The 24,383-nt window shown below is 51.4% G+C and overlaps 1 protein-coding gene across 6 annotated transcripts in view; it reads left to right on the plus strand.

The window, feature by feature from the left end:
- The window catches only part of ANK2 (ankyrin 2), a 193,845-nt gene that overhangs the window by 96,878 nt on the left and 72,584 nt on the right, over positions 1-24,383 (plus strand). For all 6 annotated transcript variants that reach the window (XM_081075592.1, XM_081075593.1, XM_081075594.1 and 3 more), the window contains exons 12-22: positions 1,698-1,796; positions 1,918-2,016; positions 6,849-6,947; positions 12,252-12,449; positions 13,926-14,024; positions 14,342-14,440; positions 15,003-15,200; positions 17,306-17,404; positions 18,004-18,102; positions 22,145-22,243; positions 23,260-23,358. In XM_081075592.1, coding sequence (XP_080931718.1) covers positions 1,698-1,796; positions 1,918-2,016; positions 6,849-6,947; positions 12,252-12,449; positions 13,926-14,024; positions 14,342-14,440; positions 15,003-15,200; positions 17,306-17,404; positions 18,004-18,102; positions 22,145-22,243; positions 23,260-23,358 — 1,287 coding nt within the window. The remainder of the gene's footprint in view (positions 1-1,697; positions 1,797-1,917; positions 2,017-6,848; positions 6,948-12,251; positions 12,450-13,925; positions 14,025-14,341; positions 14,441-15,002; positions 15,201-17,305; positions 17,405-18,003; positions 18,103-22,144; positions 22,244-23,259; positions 23,359-24,383) is intronic.

The following is a 24,383-nucleotide window of genomic DNA, read 5'->3' on the forward strand; positions in this document are numbered from 1 at the left end:
TGTCAAATCTAAGCCTGTGCAAAGTTCACTGGGAGATTTTCCTTCCTGAACTGATTCCCCAACCATCAACTCATAGCAAAGGATTGCTTAGTGTCTGACTGCTTCAGGAGGCGTTTGGTAGAGACCATTCCAGAGATTGCTCAAGGGAAATCGGCAGGAGGCTTTCCGGGGAGCAGCTTCTGTGTCTCCCAAGGTCTAATGCAGAATAAGTTTTCCTTGCTTCACTTATGTTCTAACCACAAGCGTTGGGACTAATTTATGCCTCCCGTTTCCTAATTCTAAAACTAAAAGCAAACCTTTTTTCATACACTTACATGATTTATGTCAGTTAAATCAGTCTTCAGATAATATTTAAGATGAGAGGATGCCATTAAAATGATCAAATATCAAATCTTATTTTTATTAGAAATTTTCTACTAGGATTAATTTATTCCTCATTGCCTGGGAAGCAAATATACTTTTAGGGTTATGTGCAATTATGTGAGGATATTTCTTTTCTCACAAGAAGGAGATTACTCATTTTCAACTGGACAGTGGTGAATAAGCTTATACAGTATTGCAATCTAGTAATTACAGATCTTTTTAGTGTTACATATATGTGTGGCTATTTCTATGTGGCTTATTACAGAGCTCATAAATGTGGACTGAGTTAACAAACACAGTGAAGAATCAGTCATTAGGTTCAGTGAGACCCTATGCTTTCCTAAGTACTCTTAGTGTAGGAAATACTGCCTGACGTCTCGCAGTCCCCAAGGGACCTGAAAACTTGTTAACTGGCAGAATAGATATTCTATCTGTAGAGATCATTGTTCAAATACAAATGTAATAGTGAAATATAACACATAACTCATAAGGATTAAGCACAGGATTAGTTAACCAATTTTTATGTAACTTACCCCAATTCCTACACATTAGCATAGTTTGAAAAGTTTGAAAATGCCTTGAAGAGTTCTCCACATTCCTTTGCTTCTGACAGACACCTCCTTCCATTTATTCCAGAAATTCTCCATACTTTTCCTGAAAATACTTAGGAATTTAATAATCATTTCTTTATAAATACATTTGATGGACATATCTTATAAAAACTTATTAATATAAGAAATATAACATCGAGATATAAAATATTATCAACGTAATGATTTATGCTAATATACAACTCCTTATAAAAAACTTTAATACAAGATATATAACTTCTGAATATAAAAAATTATCACCATAAATAACGATTTCTGCTAATTAGCAACTCCTCCTCCACGAGGAAAGTGGTAGCAAGCCGAGACACTGTAGCGGCAGTCAGGGTCTTGGATTTTTGAAGTCAATGTGATGAATGGCTTTTACCCTCTGAGAAACGGCCCTCCGTCAGAAAGCTCCTACTTCTCTTTGGGCCTCGTCACGCCGTTTCATACCCGGACCAGTCAGTGTTTCAGACCTTCTCAAGAGTCATCGTCTCCTGTCGTTGCTTTTTGAAGAGTAGGCCCGTGTCATTCTCTTGGCTTCCCTTTGTCCGTGGCCACACGCACAGGATGACGTGCAGACCCGGCTCTGCAGCACGCTGACCTTTCGTTCCAAGGTCAACCCCGGCAGCGCAGGGACGGAGCACGTGAGCACGCGGTGTGGCGCCTGCGCTGTGCCAGCATGGAGTGTGTGACACGCGAGTGTGTGCATGCGGCCGACTAACCCGGTTGTCTCCCGCACAGAACGGGTTCACCCCCCTGCACATTGCCTGCAAGAAAAACCGCATCAAGGTCATGGAGCTGCTGGTCAAGTACGGGGCGTCCATCCAGGCCGTGACAGAGGTAGCAAACGCCCCGCCGCTGGGCCGCGAGGCTGCGCTCCCCGCGCGCCCCGCTGGCCTCCCCACTCCCGCGTGCGGCCTGCCGCGCAGGGCAGTGAAGCCGCTGTCGCTTTGTTCCGCAGTCCGGCCTCACGCCGATTCACGTGGCCGCCTTCATGGGCCACTTGAACATTGTCCTCCTGCTGCTGCAGAACGGCGCGTCCCCGGACGTCACCAACATAGTGAGTACGGCGGGGGCGCGGCCGCGGAGGGGGCGAGCGCGCGTGCGCGTGCGTGTGCGGGGCGCGTGTGCGGGGCCGCGCCGTGGGCCGCGCCGTGGGCCGCGCCGTGGGCCGAGCGTGGGCCGAGCCCGATCGCGTCGGGGCGACCGTGGGACTCGGCCGCGCGCGCCCGGGGCGCAGGAGACGCCGCCCGTGAGGTGGGCGAAGGCGACCCTGGCGCGGGGCAGACACGCGCTCCGGGACCGCGGGCGGCTGCGTGGGGCCGGCAGCCCGGTTGGTGCCACGCCCGGCGCGTCCCACGCCCCACGCGGACCGGCGTCAGGCGCCGTCTCGGTCCCAGACTCGCCCTCTCTCCGCTGGCGGGACTGTCCCGCGCCGGCGCCTCCGTGGCCGTGGGCTCCGCCGTGCGTGGGGCCGCCCGCTGGCGCCTCGCTCCTGCCAGGCCCCCGAGGGGCGCTGCTCTGCGACCCCGCCCGCCGCCGAGTCCGGGCGCCCCGCGTGCGGCCTCCTGGCCCGGTTTCCTGGCGTCTCGTGCTCGCGGGGTCTGCCCTGCGAACTGTCACATCCGAGTGCCACTCTCTCCTCGGGTGGGAGTGCGCCCCGCGCGAAACGCGGTCGTGGATTGGAAGCTCCGTGGCCGCTGCGTGCTGAGCTTTCTCGGGCTGTGCCACGGACCACTGGCCCAGGGAAGCAGCTGTGCTGCTTATTGAAACCAGTCTCGTTTTCGAGAGCAAGTGATTGACCCCTGTCGCTACCTTGGGGACTCATTCCTCTTGCACTGTGAGGCAGGACGCGCAGGTTCGCGGTTCTTGTTTTTGTTTTGTCCTTTAGTTGGGGAAGGGTGTTTTCCCGGGCGCCACCAGCTCCAAGTCAAGTCACTGTCAGTCTAGCTGTGGGGCGCGGCCCACCGGCCCGCGGGGGAACCCACCCTCCACGTGGTGAGCACCGCGCTGTAGCCCCCTGAGCCCCCCGGCCGCCCCCAGCTTCGGAACTCTGCGTCCCCTCCCATTTCCCCGCATCTGACACGCCTCCTGTGAAGTGTCTGCGGCGTGGACAAAATCCATGTGATACAAATATACTTGACTTTAAATATTATTTAATACTCTCTTCATGTTATTTACAGTTGGAACAAAAGCATTAAAGAATTGAAATATAAAGTCCATGTTTATAAATTTCCCGCATTACAGCTTATTACTCCTAAGGTAATAATATTATATGCTAATGTCTACTCCATTAAGAATAAGTAATTTCATAACCTGCCAATTTGAGTTCAGGTTCTAGTCACTTCTTAGGATTTCAAAGAGATGACCACCATCCTTTTCCTGTTCAGAGATGGCCACCTCGCTTTCTAAGTGAGACCCGTACAAACCAGCAGCTGCCAACAAAGTCCTCTGAGGACTTTCCCAGCATGCTGTGTTTTCCATATTTGCATTCCAGTGCCTGCAGATCTCGGAGCAATGGTGATGCTGTGTTATGATAACCTAGATAAGTACTTGTATGAGATGCGTAACTGAAATCTTCCAAGGTAATCTTTATGAGGGGAGACTTTTGCACAACCATCAAAGAAAATCCATGTGAGATGGTGGTGTGATTCTGCAGCCACTCTAAATTTACTTCTTAAGTGACCGGTTCCAAATCATGTGACAGGTATGGATTTACTCCATGTTGAAGTCCTCTCCTCTGGGGGGAGGGACAAAAAAATGCTAGGGAGGCTACAGATAGATATTCACATAAAATAAATAAAACATTAAAACAATAAAAATGTTGACTTTTTTAGGTTCTTAAAGATTCTCAAATTTAGACACTGTTACATGAGACTTTGACTTCCATCTGTTGGGCATTATAGTCTTCATTTGTTCGATGTTCTCATCTGTCCGTTACATACTCTTTCCCTTTAGCCCCCTCAAATCAAATACTTGAGAGATACCTGCCAGTGTAACTGTCTCCTGGACGGGTTTCTTGGCTGGTTTTTGTTTGTTTTTATTTGGTATGAAGTGTCTGTCAGGGAGCAGAATCCATGGCAGTCGGGTTGCCAAGGAAAATACAGGACTGCCAGTTAAATTTGAATTTCAGATAAATGACAAATAATGGTTTTTAATATGTGTATGTCCCTTGCATTTGATGAGATATATTAAAGAATTACCAGTCATTGGCCTGGAATGAAAACCTAACTGGTCATCCTGTATTTTCATTGGCGGAATCTGGTTACCCTAGCTGTACAAGGATTCAGCCTTCTCTAGCGTGGGGTGCCTGGGCCCTGGTGCGTTCTCAGAGCCTGAGGAGAAAGCCACTGGCTCCAGACTGCAGGCTGACTGAGGAACCGCGGGTGCTGCCTGCCTGCCTGCCTGCTGTGCCAGTCGGTCCTTTCCTGACCCGTCGTTGGAGCCTTGGTGTGTTGCCTGAAACCGTGTTGCACTTTTGGATGCAGTGCTGTCTGCCGTGCTTTGATGCTTCCCAGCTGATGCAGCCAAAGCAGAGCAGTTTTAACAGCTGAGAAGGGGGCGTGCCATTCAGTGCCTGCCTCAGACGTGAGCGCACCTGTTCTCCTGCCAGGCTTGTTTTTGTTTCCAAATTCCCTCCGAGTGTGCTGTGTACCAATAACCTAACCGTGTGCCGACATTGTTACTGCAAAGCTCCCTTCCCAGAATGCTCAGCAGTGCACGTGAGCACCCAGAAGGCTGCACTGCCAGTCCTGACACATCCACATTCCACAGTGTTCACTGACCCCGGTGGGAGCAGAGGCCCAAGCACTTCGGGGCAGTACAGTGTGCGGTGTGAGCAAGTGTTCTCTTTGAGCAAGTCACTGGATTCCTGGCTAAGTTCACACTTGTGTTATGTTTAAGAATTCCCCCAGTCCTCAGTTAGTTAGCCTGCAGTGAGGAAAGCAAGGGGATTGAATAAGATGAGGTTCCCACACCATGGAAGGGAAGTTACTGATCACAACTCTGTACACCCTCTCTCATTTTCTTGTTTACACTTACATATAAATAAGGGCAACATAACATAAAAAGCTACGGGCAATTTACAATAAAAGTCAGCAACCCCAGAGTCATTCAATAAAAATCAAGCCAGACCATTGTCACAAAGGGAGAGACCATGTGTGAATATGTGTATATTCACATATAACGTTTAATAGTTCAGAATGGGTTTTATATATAATGTATCGATTTCAAATGTGTGAACACCATAAAAATAACTTATTTTCAGTGTAAAATAAGGGTATTGGAAATAGTAAGATGAATACAGGAAGCATTTTACATTTTTAAAATCTCTTACAGACAACCTTGGCCTGTAAAGTAAACATAAATTCATCACTGAGTAGGTGCTTCTGAGGCCTCTTTGACTTAGCTTCTGTTAAGGAAATTTATTTTTGTCTTTATTTCTACTAAAACTAGTAAAATTGCTGTACTTTTATAAGACCTAGAGATTGAGTAAAGATTTGACTTTTCTTTTTTGAGGTTTTCTTTTTAATAGAAGGTCTTCGCTTCATCTACTTAGAGACAGGTTTTGGATGATACAGTAAACACGTTAGAAGTCATGGTTGCCATACAACCAAAGTCTGAAGGCAAATTTTGCTATTCCAGTAATAAGTCATTTTATAAAACAATGTATTCCAGATATATTTCCATTACAAAAGTCAAATTATATCATTAGAAAATAAGGCCGGTGGAGGATGAATGAATCATCAATAAAAGGCAAAAATTAAAGTAGACATCAAGTTTAATGCTTTCAAAGTCAGATTATTTGAAATGAACTCATAACCTTAACGGAATGGGGCCTTTGAATACTGGGAAAAACCTCAAGTTGTCCTTAAATCTCCTTGATTTAAGGGTTTCTTGTGCAAGGAATCAGAGAAATTATTCTCTGGTATTTGTCGGAAGTATCCCATTACCGCAATCAACTTTAAGATCAGTTCAGTTTATTTGGAGGGTTTCCTTTACTTGGTGGAAGTCAGCCTTGTTTTCTAGAATGGTGGTGGTCAGTAAGAGCACTAACTTTTAGGCCAGTGTCTTATTCCTTTATGACTGTAAGGCTCTTTGAATGAGTGAACCTCTGCCTTGTTCAGAACTGGGTGTGGTTTTAAAATATGCTGAGGGAAAAAACAACCCCAAAACCTGTCTTTTAGAGTCAGTAATTAACAGGCTTCCCAAAGAGAAAATTCTCTTCCTCGTAACCGTCCCCCTCATGCTGCAGCTAAGCTACCACTTCCTGGTAAGTGTGAAACCCTGGCCCCTGCCCAGGGCTGGCCATCCCAGCAGACGGGACTGGTGACAGTAGCTTTGCTCACCTCTCAGGACTTCTCTCAAATAACTGTCTAATAAATAAGCGCACTAATACTAAGCAAAGGCCTCCTGGGCAGGGCAGATGTCATGTCCCAACAGTCACGGTGTAGGCTGGAAACACAAAGACAAACCAAGTGTAAAGTAACAGTTTATTTCAGAAACAAGTTTTGAGTATGAAAAGGAATGACAAGTATGGTGCCAGTGACATGGGCTTCCGTGATGTGTTGACACGGTCCTCAGCATGTAATTTCTCACGACGGTGAGATCACGCTGTCCTTACATAGCCGAGTGTGACAGTGACAGACTTAGACCGAAGGATAAAAGATGCCGTCATCCCCCGAAGCCCAGTCGGTGGGGCCCGGTTGGCTGCAGGTTCAGCCCCCGTATCCTGGGGGTTCGGGTCCGTCCACTGGTTAGCCGTGGGCAGAACCAGCCGGTCCGTACCACCTGCGAGACGGGAAGACACGCCGTGGGCTGCCGGCCTCCCTGCCGCCTCGGGCCGCGCAGCCAGGCCGCCGGTCACTGACTCTGCGCCCTTTGTGCCCGCAGCGCGGGGAGACGGCGCTGCACATGGCGGCCCGCGCGGGCCAGGCGGAGGTGGTGCGCTGCCTGCTGCGGAACGGGGCGCTCGTGGACGCCAGAGCCAGGGTAGGTGCCGCGCGGGGGCCGGGCTGGGGCTGGGGCTGGGGCGGCCGCGCGGGCGGAGGGCGCGCGTCCCGGGGGGAGGAAAAGCCGAGCGCGCGCGGCGCGAGGACGCCCGTGTCAGAAGCGGGACCGCGTGGAGACCTGTGCCGTTCAGCGTCTGGGAAACGCAGCATTTTCACGGGTTTCCACCCGGAAGCGCGTTCCCAGCTGTTCTAACTGCATGAATTTCTCATCCTACCTGTGTCACACAGACACGTATCAATATCCGTTTCTGGTCCCCAAAGCCACTGTCCACCGGCAGGCCCCACCGGGTCCTTCACAACAAGCTCTTCTCACATGCTCGTGTTTCCCTCCGTGGGCTCCACTGTCCCCCTTTCTGGGATGGGTTCACTGTCTTCTTACGCTGCTTTTATGTATTGACAATCTTCCCTTCTTCCACTTTCCCAAAACAGAAGGATTTGGGCCCTGGAGACCGTTTATTGGATTTTCCTGTTTCTGATTGCTTTCCATTCCCACAGGCTGATTTTTCCTTCTTCTTGGTCACCTCCTCCCCTTCCTTCTCCTTTTTGTTTAAAACTTCGTGTCCCAATTGCTTGTTTCACCTTCTTTCTTTACACTGAGTATACCGGTAGTTTTCATCAATATGCTGTGTACTATCTGTTCCATTAACTTTGCACTGGCATCTCTGGGATTCTTGTGGAATATTTCAACACTTTCTCTCCTTCGATATGAGATACATCTAAGGTAGAACTCACTTCAGCTGGATTCTCCCGTCCTGACTCCAGTTTAGAACCTGGAGCCGAGTGAATGCCCCTGCCGAAGCCCTTCACAGTGTCATTTCATGCCCAGGTCTCCAGCATTCAGCATGAGGACTGGACTTAGAAACCTTGGAGCTCTTCCCAGACTTGCTTACCATCCCCTGCCTCTGAGTTGTACAGCCTTTTCCCGCAGAACCCAGTCACACGTGGGCAGCCTCACACTACATGGTGCTTTTAGATGTCACCACCTTTCTATCCACTACGAGGAGGGTGATTTGTATTCCTTGGGGATCACCACGGGTGTTTCTTGTTCTTAAATACTTAACGCTTTTGTTATTCACACTGTATTTTACCCTGCCTCGGCATTTTTCTTCTTTTTCATAAAGACTATTTTTAGAGCAGCTTTAGGTTCGTAGAAAATTGAAGGAAGGTACAGAGAGTCCCATACACCCCTGCCCCCACGCACGTACAGCCTCCCACTACCCACAACCCCCACCAGCTGGGGCATTAGTCACGACTGACGAGCCTCCATGGATGTCGTCACCACAGCCCACGGTTGACACGGCAGCTCACTCTTGGTGTTGTGTATTCCTGTGGGTTTGGACAAATGTGTCCCCCACAGTGTGATACGGAATACCTCCACTGCCCAGAAATCGCTCTGCCTGTTCTCGTTTTAAGGTTACCCAGCATCCCGTTATTTCTAAAGAAAACTTTATGGCCAGTCAGTGTACTCTATCATGAACTCCAGTGTTTTTACCAGGAAGTGTGATAATATTCCTGGTAAACATTTTGTATTCCATGTTTCATAATAAAAAGGCTTCCCACTTATCTTTCAAAATAAAACTGCTTAGTATTTTTCTCTGTTAAGACTTTAATTTGTTCTGTTTTTAATGGGAATCTCATTTTCGTGTATCTCTGCCTTTTTTTTTTGTTATCGATTTTACCTATTATTACTGCCTTATACCATTTTGAGTATCATCTGGAACCCCTTCCTCAAAAACCACTGGCTGTAGAATCTTTCCTTTGAAATATTATAACATTTATGTGTGTATGTATCTACTTTTACACACAAATTCCACCAGTTCGATTGTTTTACTTCTCTTTTGCAACTATACTTAGTCTCATGGTCTGCATATAAACATCTTTAATTTTTTATTCCTACTTATTTAAATATTAAATGTCACATCAGCCTTTGTTTGCTTGTTTTCAGCTCCGCGACCTGCCCTAAGATGTAATTGAGAACGCCTCCCTGCAGCGTTCTTGTGACTGGAGAGCACAAGTGTCACAGCTCATTGGGCATAAAAAGTTCCTGTCGGGTGCAGACTGAGCAGCCCGGGGTGGGGCCAAACCTGCTTTCCTTGCAAACTCACGGGTGACGGCCACTTCCCAGGGGACAGACTGAGTGGCTGGAGCTCTGGTTTTCCCTCTCATGGGCGCTGCATTTTACTCTCCCCACAAGTTATTTTCATGGAGCCCCTTGGGGCTCCATGGGACTCTGGTTCAGTTAACTCTTTGCAATGACTTGTGATCCCTGAAGCATGTGACATGTGCTCTTATTTAACTGCTATAGGACAGCTTAGGTCCTAAAGTTCAAGATTGCACTGACTTGCCTGAGGTCACAGAGTTGAAAGGACAAGAAAGAGGATTCTGTGCTGACAGCTTTATGTCCCATTTCAGACGTAAAGGGAGCCCTTCACTCTGCCACCAAACAAACTGCTGGATTCTGATAGCCACTGCCCACCTGAGCGGACCTCTGTGGCCAAGATCTATGGCCTATTCATGAGGTGGGGTGACATGGTGACATCTCCTTAGAGCCACATGGAGTGGGGGTGTCCACTTCCTCCCCAAGAGGGCTTTTCACAGAAGAAGGGTCAGGGGGCATCAGGCAGAAAAACCAATACCTATCTGCTGAGTTTGCCCGTTGGTATTTCAATGTGCATATGCAAGTATAGCACACACCCTCCTGACCTGCTCCCACTGCTCTACAATTCGCTCTCTCCAAGGGGAGACAGCCAAAATTAGAGCCAGATGCATTGGAGAGCAGGGGCCTCCCCTCTTCAGTCAGTGGTGTGCCTAGAAAGGTCTCTCCTCGTGTCCTCCACTGGCCTGCCTGCGGGCAGTTGTCTTGCTCAAGGAGCCCATGTTCTCTGGGCACAGGAGGGGCTCTGGCACCTGCTCTGGGGACTGACAGTCCCAGGGCCCTGGGCTGAAACTCACATGCTACTGAATTCACTTACAACTTTAGAAGCTGCCAGCCCCTTTGGTTCCGGGAATCCCATTAGCTAGAAACCACTAGCAGAAAATGGATCAAACCTTTGGGCCCTGTCCCAGCCACTGCTATTTTAGTCTTTCAGTAAAAGGAGTGGGGCCCACAAGTCCCCTACTTTTGGAATTCGGCAGCCCGTGGCAGTAAGGCAGAGCTCGTCCCCTCCTGGCCATGTCACAGCCAGTGCACCTCATGAGGATGGAACTGTCGCCCCTTCTGTTGGGAAGACGCCCCCGTTTTGCTTTAGCCCTCCCCCCCACCCGTGACTGTTACGCTCTGCTTTCTCAGTTGTCTCCTGTGGCTGAGATCAGCTTGTGCGTGGGATTATACATCGCACTTTGCAGCTCAGGGAACGGTGCCTCAAACCTCCCAGGGCTGAGGCTCCCATCACAGCCAGGAAGACTTTTAACCAAATTTGCATGTTCTTGCCTTTGCCACTTCAGGTGGGGCTGTAGCAGAGGTTGAAGAAAGTGGGCAAGACAGCTTATGTCCTTTTTTAACTGAATAAATGTTTATTATTATTACTGTTATTATTATTACCTCAATTGCTTCCGTGTCTTAATGTTCTTCGAGATAAGCCTGCTGCTCCGTGGTCTGAGACCCACGTGTAATAGTTGACATTTGCACTGAATGCTTGGCTACTCCCCGTCACGCATGGCCACTGCTTAGCTGTGGGTTAGGGGTCATCACTGCCCCACTCTTGCTGTCACTCATCAGAAACACAGCTGACATTGTGTCACCCTGTTAAGTCTGCAGGTGGAAGTACAGGGGAGCGAACCCAGAAGCAGTAGGTGTCGGCCCTGAGCTCCAGGTCTGTTCTGTGATGGTTGTGGTCCATCTTTATCACGGTTAATTCTGCCATGTTTCACAGGCAGTTGTGTCATCTAAAGTGTTGTCAGTCTCCTTGCCTTTTGAGAGTCCCCTCGTCCTGTTAGTTTTCTTACTGGTCACATTATTGTCCCCATTTCTCTAGAATGTCCAAGCAAATGCCTCTCTTTAGAAGCCAAGGCCTGAGTTCAAGTCCTGTTTTAGTAGCTGAGTGACCTTGGACAATCCTGGGGAACTCATGGAGCTTCTCTTAATCTCTCTTCTGTGGAAGAAGGTCTAATACTACCTTTCCCACCTTCTTTTCAGGTCTGTATGAGGATAGGAGCGAGTGTGCCTCACACATGAAGAAGTTTATGTCTGCCACATCTTTGTAAAGTTCCAGTTCTATTACTCAAATAATTGAATTATGATGATTATTTTCACCTCTCACCTCCCTGAAACTCATGCAGTGCTGCTTCTGTCTTCCGGCAGCCCACTCTTGCTCCTCTTTTCTTATAACTGGGAGACACTGCCTGTTCTGAACAGCCGTCCCCACCGCCCTGCTGTGCCTGCCCCACTCGCCTCATCCCGGGCAGCTCGCCCAGCTTCCCTCCTGCTGTCACCATATTGCGCCCGCAGGCCGACTGTGAAGACAGCCCCCGTGTCCTCTAGGTCACACAGTCTTCCTTTTACAAGACAGCGGTTTGCTGTGGTTCTCTTAGCACTGCAGGCATTCTCCTGACTACACCTGGCTCAGGTGACTTCCGAGCCTCTCAGACATGTCCTGCTGTCCCTTACAGTAGTGCATCCTCTCTGTGTCTTTCAGTGAAAGCACTCGGCTGATAGTTAACCCCATTTCCTTCTTGCCAGAGTTCCTTTTCATCTCTGCAGTCCTGGATGCAAGTCCCAGACCCATGTGCTGTGTTTCCTGGAACATTTATACAGTCAGAGTACAATGTCTCTTTTATCCGCAGTCTCTCCTTGAAGAAATGACCAGCTTTTGTGTCCCTAGCATGCTGAGCGGAACAAGAACAAAATTTTCCCAGCATTCCTCATTCTTTTGTACTTGATACGGTTCCTGGAATAAATACTGTCTCTTAGTGAAAGCTTTTGGATGAGAATCTAGGTCTCAGGACTTCTGGATTAGATTTCTTTCTTATTCAGAACCATGAGTTGTTTATATTTAAACATAAACGAGGGCTGGAGCCTAATGAGTTGAGAAACATTTTGGTATGCCTAGGAAACAGTGGGCCCGTTCATGGAGATACACATTTATGAAGAATCGAAGGAGGATCTTGTGACCAAACAGGTCACCTCTGTGGCAAACGCTGAAGAAGCCAGGCTCAGGGGTAGTAACTATTTCCATGTGCACAGGGGTTCCTGGAGATTCCCAGAAGCCACAAGGCGATGTCTGAGTAAAGTGTAAGTCTGGGTCTCCGCATCTGGCACTAATGCTTGACTTGATTTAACTTGTAGGAGGAGCAGACACCCTTGCATATCGCCTCTCGCCTGGGGAAGACAGAGATTGTCCAGCTGCTCCTACAACATATGGCTCATCCAGATGCGGCCACTACCAACGGGTACACGCCACTGCACATCTCTGCCCGGGAAGGCCGAGTGGATGTGGCATCCGTCCTCTTGGAAGCGGGGGCTGCCCAGTCCTTAGCTACCAAGGTAAGGGGAGGCCTCGCGACAACATGGGCCAAGAGGGGTCCCGCGTCAGGGTCTCTGCTCTGCGGCAAAGACCTTCTGGGGGGAGGCCTCTGACTGATTGCTTTCTCTTTCATTATTTTAGATTCATTTTCTAAATGGTTAGACGGGATCGTGAGGTTCCCTATCATATTTTCAGCAGGAGTGCTGGACTCATTCTTCTAACTAGTACCAGTGCTGTTTCCAGTATAGTAGCTCTCTAGTGCTTCAACTAGGACGGTTTCCAAACAGCAGGGGCCGCCCTCCCTTCCCTTCCCACTATGAAGTCTAGCCTGTATTCCCACAAGGAAACAAAAGCCCCAGAAATACTGAACTAGTGTAACTAACGTGGAAGAGACATCTCACCAGATTGGCAGTGTTGAGTGTGAGGCTTTTGGTCCTTTCTAGAAGCTACTTCACTTCACCTTGTATTTTCTGACACTGGTTCACACTGGTCCTTACCAGCTGCCCTCTTGCTGGGGTACGTGCATTGTCTAAATGGAGCAAGGCTAGAGAATCCCGCTTTATTAGTTACTGTCATTGAACAAAGAATACATACCAGCCTGAATTTTCCTTATGTTCAGATTTTCATGCTGGGCAGAGTAGTAGTTTTCTCCACGTGTTACACTGGATTTGGAATTTCCTGTTTGCATGTGACTGAGAAGAAAACACAAACCCCGCTAACTGGAGCCAGCTAACTAACGGGGCTGGTCAGTGCGGGGGGTGGGGCTAGGACCGCAAAGCGCACAGCCTGAGCTGCTGGCAGGCAGGGTGCTCCCGCAAGTAGAGCAGAGCTGCGGATTCTTACCGGTATTCGGGTAGCTCACGGTGCAGACGTGTCCGCGCTGCCTCCCTCGGGCGCGGGAATGCGCCGGAGAACCGAATCCCAGAGCAGGAGCAGCAGCCCTCTGGCCGCCCGCTCGCCTGCCGCCTGTGCTGTGAAACCTGCTGCGATGTAGGTAGGAAGTGGGACTCATCCAGGTGCTCACATCCGAGCAGCTGAAAGCCGAGGGCACTTCACGGAAGGAGCCCACGCACACAGCGTGGTTTTCGTTTTGTCCACCATGTAGCTGGCTTTTTCTGCAGAAAATACAAATCAACTGAATCACAAGCTTAACATTTAATTGAAGAAATTTGGAATTGAGGCCTTATCAAAAGGATAGAGAGAAGGTTGAAGAGAGGGCAGCTGTTGTGTCAATCCTACTCATTTTAGAGGCAAGAAAGAGATAGGCTGAGTTTTCACGCCCGCACGGGAGCCACCTTCCTGACACGGGGGCTTTTATAACCCCACCTACGAGGTCGCATTGCAGGCTCCTGAGCTAAAAGCTCCCGGTTCCGCCCGGCCACACTCGGGGTGTGAGTGCCGTCCTTCCTCCTGGGGGTCATGGCTGAGAGTCGGCGCGCCGCGCGTGCGCCCACCCCGCTGCGTGTGGCGGCCACCACCTCTCCCTCGCCTTCCAGAAGGGCTTCACGCCCCTGCACGTGGCCGCCAAGTACGGGAGCCTGGACGTGGCCCACCTGCTGCTGCGCCGGCGCGCCTCCGCGGACGCTGCGGGCAAGGTACGTGGGGCGACACCTGCTCGTGGGGCCCGCGCGCGGTCCCGACGGCGCGGCCGCGTCCACGCGAGGGCCTCCCTGCGGCGCCCACCGAGGGGCCAGGGCACGTGTGCGTGTCGTGGCTGCTCGCGGGAGCTCGCCCGTCGCCTGCAGGCTTGGCAGCGGCATCGCGGGAGGTCTTCGGTCCTGGGGGGCCGGTTCCGCCGGCCTTGGAGCGCCTCCCCACCTAACTTGCGCCTGGCCGGTGTCTGCAGCCACGCGCGCCGGTCGCTCCGGGGCGGCCGGCGCCCGGCTCACGTGGGACCTGCCGCCCTTTGCAGAACGGCCTGACCCCGCTGCACGTGGCCGCCCATTACGACAACCAGAAGGTGGCGTTGCTGCTGCTGGAGAAGGGGGCTTCCCCCCACGCCACTGCCAAGGTGAGGCCGCAGGTCTGCGCGTGCGGGGCCTGGGAGCTCTGACTGCCTGGCTCTGCGGTGGCTTGTGGCGCTGACTGCCGAGGAAGTGCCACCAACCAGGGGCCTGTTAGCAGGAGTCCTGGGCTCCGCCTGGCGCTCACTGTTCACACCTGCCCGAAGGTCACCATTAAGTGCCGGTGGCACCTTCCAAGGGCAGTCTGACAAAGTGGAACGGTTGTCCCTTGTGGAGGCAGTGTGTCGGGCAGAGGGGAAGGAATGGGGAAGGGTGGCCTGGAAAAGAAGACAAGGGACGTAGGAAACCATCTGCGGGCATTCAAAGGTGGGCCCCTAGAAGAAGAGCTCTTCCGGCAAGGGAACTCCCCCTTCTGCACCCACCTCTGTCTAGGAATGGGGAGCCTGGTGACACTGGCTGCAAAGATTTGGATGTTGTTGATGGAAACTTGTGATGAGTGAGACTCTGGGTTTACCATAAACTCACCTTTAACTTCTGTTGATTAGAGAGGCTCGTTTCCTCCATGGAGACCTCTTAGGCTCACAGTGTTTGCTCTGTTGAATGTTTTAGAATGGCTACACTCCTTTACATATTGCTGCCAAGAAGAATCAGATGCAGATCGCTTCCACACTCCTGAACTATGGAGCAGAGACTAACAGTGTGACAAAGCAGGGAGTTACCCCTCTCCACCTGGCCTCCCAGGAGGGGCACACAGATATGGTCTCCCTGCTCCTGGATAAGGGCGCCAGCATCCACGTGTCAACCAAGGTATTGTTTTTGCCTCTCGTTTTAGCCGACAGTCTTAGATGAATGTAAATGACCAGTTAATGTCGGCTGGGGACAACCAGGGGGTGTGTGTTGAAAGGAAAGAGTCTGGTGGAGTTCAAGGACACAAAGTGGTCAGCCTTCTGAGGGGCCGGGCCGGCAGGAGGTGGGGAGCCAGGCTCACAGATTCTCCGAGTTGCAGCATCTTTGCGTCTTGACTTGCAGTGCAGGTCACTTCCCTTCCTTCTGTCTGTAGACCTGTTCTCCGAGCATGCGTCCTGGGAGGCTCCCCCTGTGCTCCCAAGAGCTCGCGTGACTGCCCTCCAGCAGGCAGGCGTATTGCCGTAGGGCCTGCTGGTCCTCATTCCAGACCCCAGGGAGAGGTGACAGTCCACCTGGGGTGTGGCCCAGACAACTTGCTTCTGAACTGCTGCTCTATGCCCACGGCCCAAGCCATTCTCCAGCCCACTGGGCCTCAGGCAGCCTGGGCGGGATGGGAGTGGGGGTGCAGCAGACACAGTGAAATATGGATTCTGAGCCCACTTCAAGTTGGCGTGGGTGGTGGAGGTCAGAGAATGAGTGCAGTTAATAAGGTGCTTCAGGCATCTCACCTTTTCCAGAGACAGGCCTCTGTGGACACTCACACTAATAGAATAATAGTCAGGGATATAGGGGAAAGATACTGTCACACGCAACTCTGCTTCAATTTTTACAAGAATATGTGTCTATATGTCTGTCTATCTGTCTTACACTCTACATACTCCCTGAAACCAGCTGCAACTGTGAAGCTATCGCAGGTGATCAGCAAAACCATTAATACATTTCCTCCTTTCTTTTGAAAAGTGTGTATGTTCTTTTCCAGTTTAAGACCAACTGAAATCAGTAACGTCCTGCTCTCTAAATGCTTAGTGGTCAGTAGGAAGTGTGATGGAGAAAGGACACCACATCCCTCACCCAGTCCCATGGCTTCATAACATTTAAAGCCCCAGCTGTGAGAGGGGGATGCCCTTCTCTCTGGGCAGCATTCACGTTCAGAGGTTGGAGAACCTGCTGGTGTCTGGAGGTGTCACACGGTGAGGGCCGTGAATTCGGAAGGCTGGGGCTCAGCCTCCCCTGGCGGTAGGCGAGAGGCCTGCAAAGCCACGCACGACACCTGCTGGGTCTGACAGGATGTGCACTGGGGGGGTGGTCCACCCCAGAGGCAAGTACACCGCGCAGTCAAGAGAGGGGACACACCAGGAGAGGGGACAGGAAGCCATGGTGCGGGGGACGTGAGCTGGAGTGCGAGCTCCAAGGCAGCAGCGCATGTCCACTGACATGCTCCAGTGGCTGGGAAACCTCCTGGCGAATGAACGGGCTCAGAGACCACCTGGGAGACACAGGTGACAGGCTTTAACGATCCTCTTTAAATTGCAGTTTTCCTTCCTAGAAGCTACGTGCCCGTGCCCGTGTGGTGAGGCTGCCAGATCGTGGCCTTGACTGAATGAGCCACGCCCATTCTCTATTCTTTCTTCCTTTATCAGCTTCTGTGTGTATTTGCATATTCAGTTAATTAAGGTCATTACTTGATGTGTACATGCCAAGCATTTTACACAAAACTGGCCAACTTATGCTCTACATACATGTATGTGATGGGGTAACTTTTTCTTTGGCATTTGCAGGAACCCAGAAAACAGTGTGCTATCTTTGGGTGCTGCAGAAAGCTTTGTGAACTCATTTCTCGTCACTGTACATTTTGTACATTGATGCGATATTTTGTTGCTGACAACGTAGGCTGGTGCTCTGCTTATAAGGTGGAAGGAGGGGTTGGCTGGGCAAGTACTGCAGTGATACGTGGACTTAGCGAGAGGCACAGGTGGGTTGGAATGACTTGTCTGGAAGCTCGGTCGTCGAGTTACCTTTCAGTTGGCGCCCAATATAGAAAATATGATATGTGAATGTTGATTGACTCAGAGAATCCGTCTCAGGTGGCAAGTCAGTCCTGCGGAGGGTTTGCCCTCGGTTTCTGCTGCGCTTTCTGGGGAGAGGCTCTTTTCAGGACCTGGCGTTCCGGTGACACCGTGTATTTTCCTCCTGAAATGCACTCTTTGCTCCCGTTCTCTCCCTAGAGTGGCCTCACTGCCTTACACCTCGCTGCCCAGGAAGATAAAGTGAACGTGGCCGATATTCTCACCAAGCATGGCGCTGACAGGGACGCCCACACGAAGGTACTGTCACGGTCTGGGTGACACCCAGTGGCCCCACCAGGTCACCCCAAGTCCAGGGTCCCCCCAAGAGTGCATTCTGAACCAGTCGTGCCTGTCATGTTCCCAGGCCGAGTTCCCTGGGTCCTGTTCCCTGGGTCCCCTTTCTGCTGGGTCCAGTGGTCAGCGTGGACTCAGGGCCCCTGCAGGCAGACCCGGCCATGCAGGCAGAAGCTGCCATCTGCCTCTTGCTCAGCCAGTCAAGAGGCCACACCTGGCCCCACGTCCCGGGTGAAACGGCTTTTCCTTCTCTGTGATGACATCCCTCAAGCCCACCTGAGCTCCATTTTTCACAAGTTTCCTCCAGATTCTCCCACAGCTCATCTGTCCTCCCGTGTGCAGTCCTGTCACTTATGTATCTCGTGTCCTTGTCAGCTGGCCTTTCCTAGCGTTAAGTCCCATTTCCTGGGTCTGCTCCAACCCTGCTTTGTATCATAGGACACACACAGTCTGCTAAGTAACATTTGTACAGCAGGTGGAATTTGTCCCCAACCTGCGTCACCCCTCTACCCTCAAGTATGAAGCACTGCGCTTGTCATCTACTTGTTTGTTGTTCTTTACAGCTTGGTTATACTCCTTTAATTGTGGCTTGTCACTATGGAAATGTGAAAATGGTCAACTTTCTTCTGAAGCAGGGAGCAAATGTCAACGCAAAGACCAAGGTAAATACTTGTTCCGATTTCATCTCTGTCAACACAAGGGCTTGGCCGTGTGGCTGCTGCCCTGGCTCATGTACCACAAGTGTGTTTCTCCTGAAGTCGCTGGAAGGGGGACGCAGCATGTGGGCTGTTTGAGACTTTCGCTCCTGTAACCTGGGACAGCCATGCAGGCTGGCTTCACACCTTCTGTGACAAAGTTAGAGAAGCCCTTTCTGCCGGCACAGAGGGAGCTGCCAGAACACCCATGGTCCGGCCACGTCCCTTTGTTTCAGGGCCTTGGGCCCTGTCCCCAGTCCCCTCTGTGGGGAAATATAGGCAGGCGGCCTAGCCCTTCTTGTTTCAAAACTAACAGTCATTAAGTGCACGCTATGCGTCATACGTAGGTTATGTATGACTTTATGGGTATTAAATCATATGGTCCCTAAAGAATGTCATGGTCACATGTTGTCACATGTCTGTTTCACACCGTGAGTTTAAATAACTTATAAGGTCACAAAGTGTTAATGGCAGAATCAGAATTGAGAGCCAGGCTCTGCCTCAGGCCAGCGCCCTGAGGCAGAACTCTGTCCTGGGCCCACGGGGCTGCAGGGCCTGACCCGTTGTTGTCCATTCTCCTCCCTGACGTTCATTCCACACTGCTGCTTCCGGCCCCATCCACCCTTTCTATTCATTCCAGCCTCTACCATGTGGCCTGACCCCAGGTAACTTATGGGTGACCCCCTGCAGCTCCCTACAACTTGTCTCTTGATGCTTCACTTTCTGCCAGCTAATACCTCCATGTTGCCCAGAGCCCCCCCTCCCGAGGGGCCTCCCCTTTAACTGTTAAATCCTGTCCAGCCTTGAACATCACGCTCCAGGATTCTCTCTCCAGCTGCTCAAACATTTTATGATTACTGTCCTGTGACTAACAGAAGTGCTGTTTAAAATTCACTCACAAGACATTTTTATTAGTAGCACATACTTTTCAGTGTCTCTGTGTTTTTGTTGGTGATGCATTGTAAAAGGTGATGCGTGTTCTAATCCCCTCCTACTCACCCGCAGGGAAGGGTCCCTCACCCTCAATAGCAGGGGAGTTGCAAACTGGAAACACTGTCATGTAACCTTTAAATTCATTTTGTTTCCCTTAAAACACCCATTGTTTTTTCCTCCCACCCCCGACCCGCTGCCTTTGGCCACCACCAGTTTTTCTCACTGCTGCATGTGTGTGTGTGTTGGTGACAGTTGCTTCATCCATTTGTCCGTTCACGGACACTTAGGTGGGTGCCATGTCTCGACTACTGTGAGTAATGCTGCAGTGAACGTAGGGGTGCAGGCATCTTTTTGAGTTAGTGTTTTCATTTTCTTTGGATAAATACCCAGAAAGAGGTTGCTGGGTCAGATGGCAGTTTGTCTTTAATTGTTTGAGGAGATGCCATGCTGTTTGCCACAGTGGCTGTACCACTCTGCAGCCCCACCGCTCCTGTGACTGTCACGCTCGGAGCCTCATGTGGTCATGCTCTGTGAGGGGCTTGGCTTGCAGGTTCTCCAGGATAACTAAGGCGATCGCCACCCGCTGGAGTCTGAAGCCAGGTCGCACATAACGCTGCGCTCCAGGGCGCTCCGATTGTGTCACGGGGAAGAGAAATGCAGAGACTAGCAGGCGCTCCACAGAGACTTGTGGCTGACGTGGCTTTTTGTCCTGTGGCAGCCGTCCCCAGCCACTGCCGGGAAGCGGGCGCATGGGAGCTTCCAGTCACCCTTCCAGGCGCTACTGGTTAGACACGTAGAGGTTTTGGAAGTTGGTCTCTCTGTTCTCTGAGCAGAAACAAAATCACGTCTGTACATAAGCAAATAAAAAGGGAAGTGACTTTTAAAATTAGAAACAATAATACTGATGCAAGGTTCCGAGTCTGCTCTGACTCCAGTGAGAACAGCTACTGCCTGCTCCCTGAGTGGTTCTGAGCGCTCACGCAATTGGACTCTGAGGCTGGTTTGAAAACTCTGGTCTGAATCCTCAGGCGTCAGCCTCACTTACGCTGAGTCAGCTCACGCACACGCTGAGGACAGACGTTCTTGTTGGAGTTCAGGTGTTCTCCTGAAAGGTGACATGCAGCCAGGCACCTGACTTCACAGGATGTGGTCTTTTTGTTAAGTGTTGATTGTCACATAGTTGTAACGTTTGGAAGCTCCCTGGGATTCCCTGCATTCAGATGGGCATTCTGAATGAGAGAAAAATCTCATTTTAACTTTTCAAGTTTTTAAAAGTGAACTATGTAGGTTATACTTGCTTTTAGAAGTAAATATGTCTTTTCATGTATCTTCAGAGGACAGACACGTACCTCAAAGGATGTTCTTCTAAGAAACACTTCAGAGTTTTCTCACATAGAATGACATTTTTATAGAATTGTTTTCTTCCTTGAATCTCACATGTAACCATAGTTACCAAAATTGATTTGTTGCTATGAAAATATATAATTCTTGTTTTTACTATTCAAACGTTCATGACTGGCATACAAAATTGGAGAAGTGAACTTGTTTTGTGAGACTGTTAGTTGCTTAAAATTAAAATGAACCCCTGTAACATCAGCTTGAGGAAGACAGATTTGATTAATTGTGCGATAATTCCCAGCAGAGGTTTTAGAACTTCAGCATGTCAGAGGATGCTTTCTTTGTAAAATATGCTGTAAAAATCATAAATCTCTTCAATGAGAAAAAAAAATGACGTTTGCTGGCATTTTCGTGTAACTTTAGATAAACTAAAGGAAAATTTCACAGACAAATTTGATCTGATCCTTCACAAAACTTGAAATCTTGGCCATTTCAATTTTATAAATGAGAAAATTGAGGGCCAGAGGTTTGGGGATGTGCTGGTATTTGGGGGGCGGTGGACCTGGGGCCCCTCGCAGGATGGGCTGAAAACCTCCCTGGGAAATCCATTCATGGGACACTTTCCTGGCCCAGGATCCCCTGAGGACTCATGTGGTCTGAGCAGGAAGGCAGGGACGTGCCTTCTGCTGAGCACCTGGGAACAAATGCACTCGTCTGGTCCTGAACTCAGTCACAGAAGCTTGGGGACACGACACAGAGGGACCCCTTTCTTTACGCTCCCCCGGCGTCCCCTGGCTGCCTGGTTGAGCAGCAGGGTCTCTGTGCTGTCGGCACCCCACGGGCTCCTGGGCTCCCTCCATGGCAGGGACGGACACACACGGCAGAGCTGATGCTGGTCAGACTGACATGTGTCGCACATGTGGGCATATTCCCACGACAGGACGGCACAGTGACAGTACGGAGCAGACCAGTGCCTGCAGCTGGCACTTCTGTACACGGGGAAGCAAAGGCCGTGTTGGTCACTAGGCAGCAGTGACACTACATAAAAGGGACATATATCCTGACAAGTGTAAGGTGTGAAGACCACTCAGAACTAACCAGAGCCCAGGGCACTTCGGCCTGACATAGTTGCGTGAGGTTTGATCGGGGCTGGGGCCAGGAGATGGTAAAGCCGCCTGTGCACATCGGCTGTCACCGTCCCTACACCTGAAACTGCAGTGACTGCGGAGAGACTTGGCTCGGCTATCCTCAGCGTTATCATCTCTGAAACTGGGGAAAATGCTCAATTACTCAGTCTGTCCATTCCTCCAGTGTTTGTGGAACACCCGCTATGTACCGAGCACCCTCATTTTCAGGATAATAAACATTAAAAGAGACAGTACCTGTAAGGCGCCTTATCTGGCCCCAAACAGGTGGCCAGGAGGTGACCAGGACCTGTGCTGTGTGCCTGCCGGGGTTCAGTGCATGTGAACAGTGTGGCCACATGGCCGTGCCAGACCTCCTGCCCACGGAAGCCGCCCGTCCGCACACCCGTGTCCTGCGCTAAGGGACCAGGACACGGGCACTGTGATTCGCAGGTGCCTCGCGTGTGCGAGTCTGTCTGGGGACCCTGAGTGCAGGCTCCCGGGGACTCACGCCTCTAGACGGCCACTCCGAGTGGGACTGGAATGCTCCCAGTGGAGGCTAACCTACTTGTCCTTCCTTCTTCTCTGTACGTTTGTCCCCATCACCACGCCAGAATGGCTACACACCTTTGCACCAGGCCGCCCAGCAGGGCCACACGCATGTCATCAACACGCTGCTGCAGCACGGGGCGCGGCCAGATGCCACCACCGCGGTAAGGGGCTCGGCCCGCTCCCCTGACCCTCCCTCTGCCCCGCTGCTGCCCCAGAGCAGTCCCGTGTTATCACGTGCCCTCGTGCCCTCGAGTCAGCCCCTACGTCAAGTGGCCCCACGAATGAGTGACATCCCATGTCCTGTTCTCACAGCCCTGCTCGGCTCCCGGGGACTCAGCCTGTGGCCCCTTTAGCGGAGTCCGTCCATCTCATGTCTGGTCTCCCTCTTTCCCGCTGCTGCCTTGTATTTCCCCAGCTTTACTGTCCTTTCCAGGGAGCCCCGCCTTGTCACCATGTGCCCGAGGGAGGACAGCTGCGGAGCTGTCATTTTGCCTCCGGCCGTCTGTTAGGCTGTTTCAGGTGTATGAGCCCCACACTATTCCTGAAGCAAGCCCGTGTCTGGGAACCCAGCTGGGGGACGTGGCTGAGGGTTTGCCAGGGACTCGGGGACTCAGTCTGTGGGGATAGGGCTCTGCCTGCAGCCACCGTCTGGCCACAGTTTGCGAGGCTGCTACTCAGACAGGGCTCTGAGCCGGGAGCCAATGACAAGGACTGGAAGTGGTGCCGTTAGCCCCAGGGGCCAGGCTGCGTCGGAGCTGGGCTGTGGGGGCTTGGCGGGGTCCTCGGGACAGCCCGGGGCCCTGGACAGGGACTGGTGCACTTGGCACGTGCCAGTCTCTGGAGGTGTGTCCTGCCGTGCACAGCATGGGCTGTGGAGGCCGACAACCTAGGGGTTAAAGCGTCAGGTGCTTCTCACTGGAAAGAGCGGGCGGAAGCCACTTGTTGTGTTACCATGGTGACCTGGGCTCTAGTCTAGAGAAGTTGCCAAGACAGACTCAGATGTGATGGTGAGAACTAGTGCTTTTCCCGAGCTGTGCTGGTGCTGGAGGGAGGGCTGGCTGGTGAGCTCGCGGGCTCGCACGCAGGCTCCTGGCCTCTCTCTCTCTCTCTCTCTCTCTCTCTCTCTCTCTCTCTCTCTCTCTCCCTCCCTGTCTCCCCGTCTCTCTCGCTTCCTCAGAATGGCAACACGGCCCTGGCCATCGCCAAGCGTCTGGGCTACATCTCCGTGGTCGACACCCTAAAGGTCGTGACTGAGGAGGTCACCACCACCACCACGGTGAGTACGTGAGCGGCCAGCTCGGCTCTGGGTTTCGGCTTTCAAGCCACATACTTTCTCACTCACGCAGTATTTTGGGCTTTCACTTCTGGTGACTGTTGCACAACAGACATCGAAGTGCGCAGACAGCAGCACATCTGCACACAGTGTGGGTCTTAGCTCCCTTTGGCCCCACTAAACCCAGGTAACATGTGTGAATGGAGTTGTATAATATTTAGCTTCTTTTTCTGCTCATTTGCCTGTTTGCTGTGGTCGGGTGTGACCCCACCGCTGCCAGAGCGCGAGGGCACCGCGGGCGAGCTGGTCTTAGGCGGAGGTGACGATCGCCTGCCGTGCTTCTGGCTGGTCAGGTGCTTTCTCAGTGAGAACGAGGCAGCCTGACTTCTGCTCTACTTTTGATAAGTGTTTCTTATTCAAAAAGGAAATTGAATGTGCTTAGTAGGGAAACTATGTATCTTGACACAGTAGATCCTTAAAATGTCAGATTCCCTGTTCTGAATCCACCTGGCGATCCTTAGAGTGGTCACGAGCATGAGCCAGAGAACCTGGAGGGGAGGAGAGCAGGTGGTGGCAGGTCCCAAGCTCCAAGCTGCTCTGTCGGGCGAGGCGCCAGGCCACCCCCTGGGAGGGATGCAAGCTGCTGAGATATTTGCTCATTTAACTTCCTCCTGAAACACGGACTTGGGAACTACAGCTTTCTCGTTGCTGCTGTGGAGGAAAAGCAGAGACAGCAGAGCCTGGGCTGCTGTTCAGACACAACGAGACTCTGAACCAGCAGGTCCTGGTTGTGGGTGGGGTGGTGGCGGTGGTGCAGCCAGGGTTGGTCAGCGGAGGAGAGCACCGGGCCCCAGTGGGAGGGGAGAGTGAGAAGGACACGCGTGGGCCTCGGGCCCACAGTGCATCTCTGGAGACATGCGGCCAGGTCCATGCAGTGCTCTTGGTTTCACGTGGACAGCGATTTAGTAACGCCTGCCAGACTGTGTTTAGATGGGAGCGTCCCACCGCGTGTTTTCTGAAGCAGAATC

Source organism: Rhinolophus hipposideros, assembly GCF_964194185.1.
Source record: "Rhinolophus hipposideros genome assembly, chromosome: 16".
Classification (NCBI taxonomy): Eukaryota; Metazoa; Chordata; class Mammalia; order Chiroptera; family Rhinolophidae; genus Rhinolophus; species Rhinolophus hipposideros.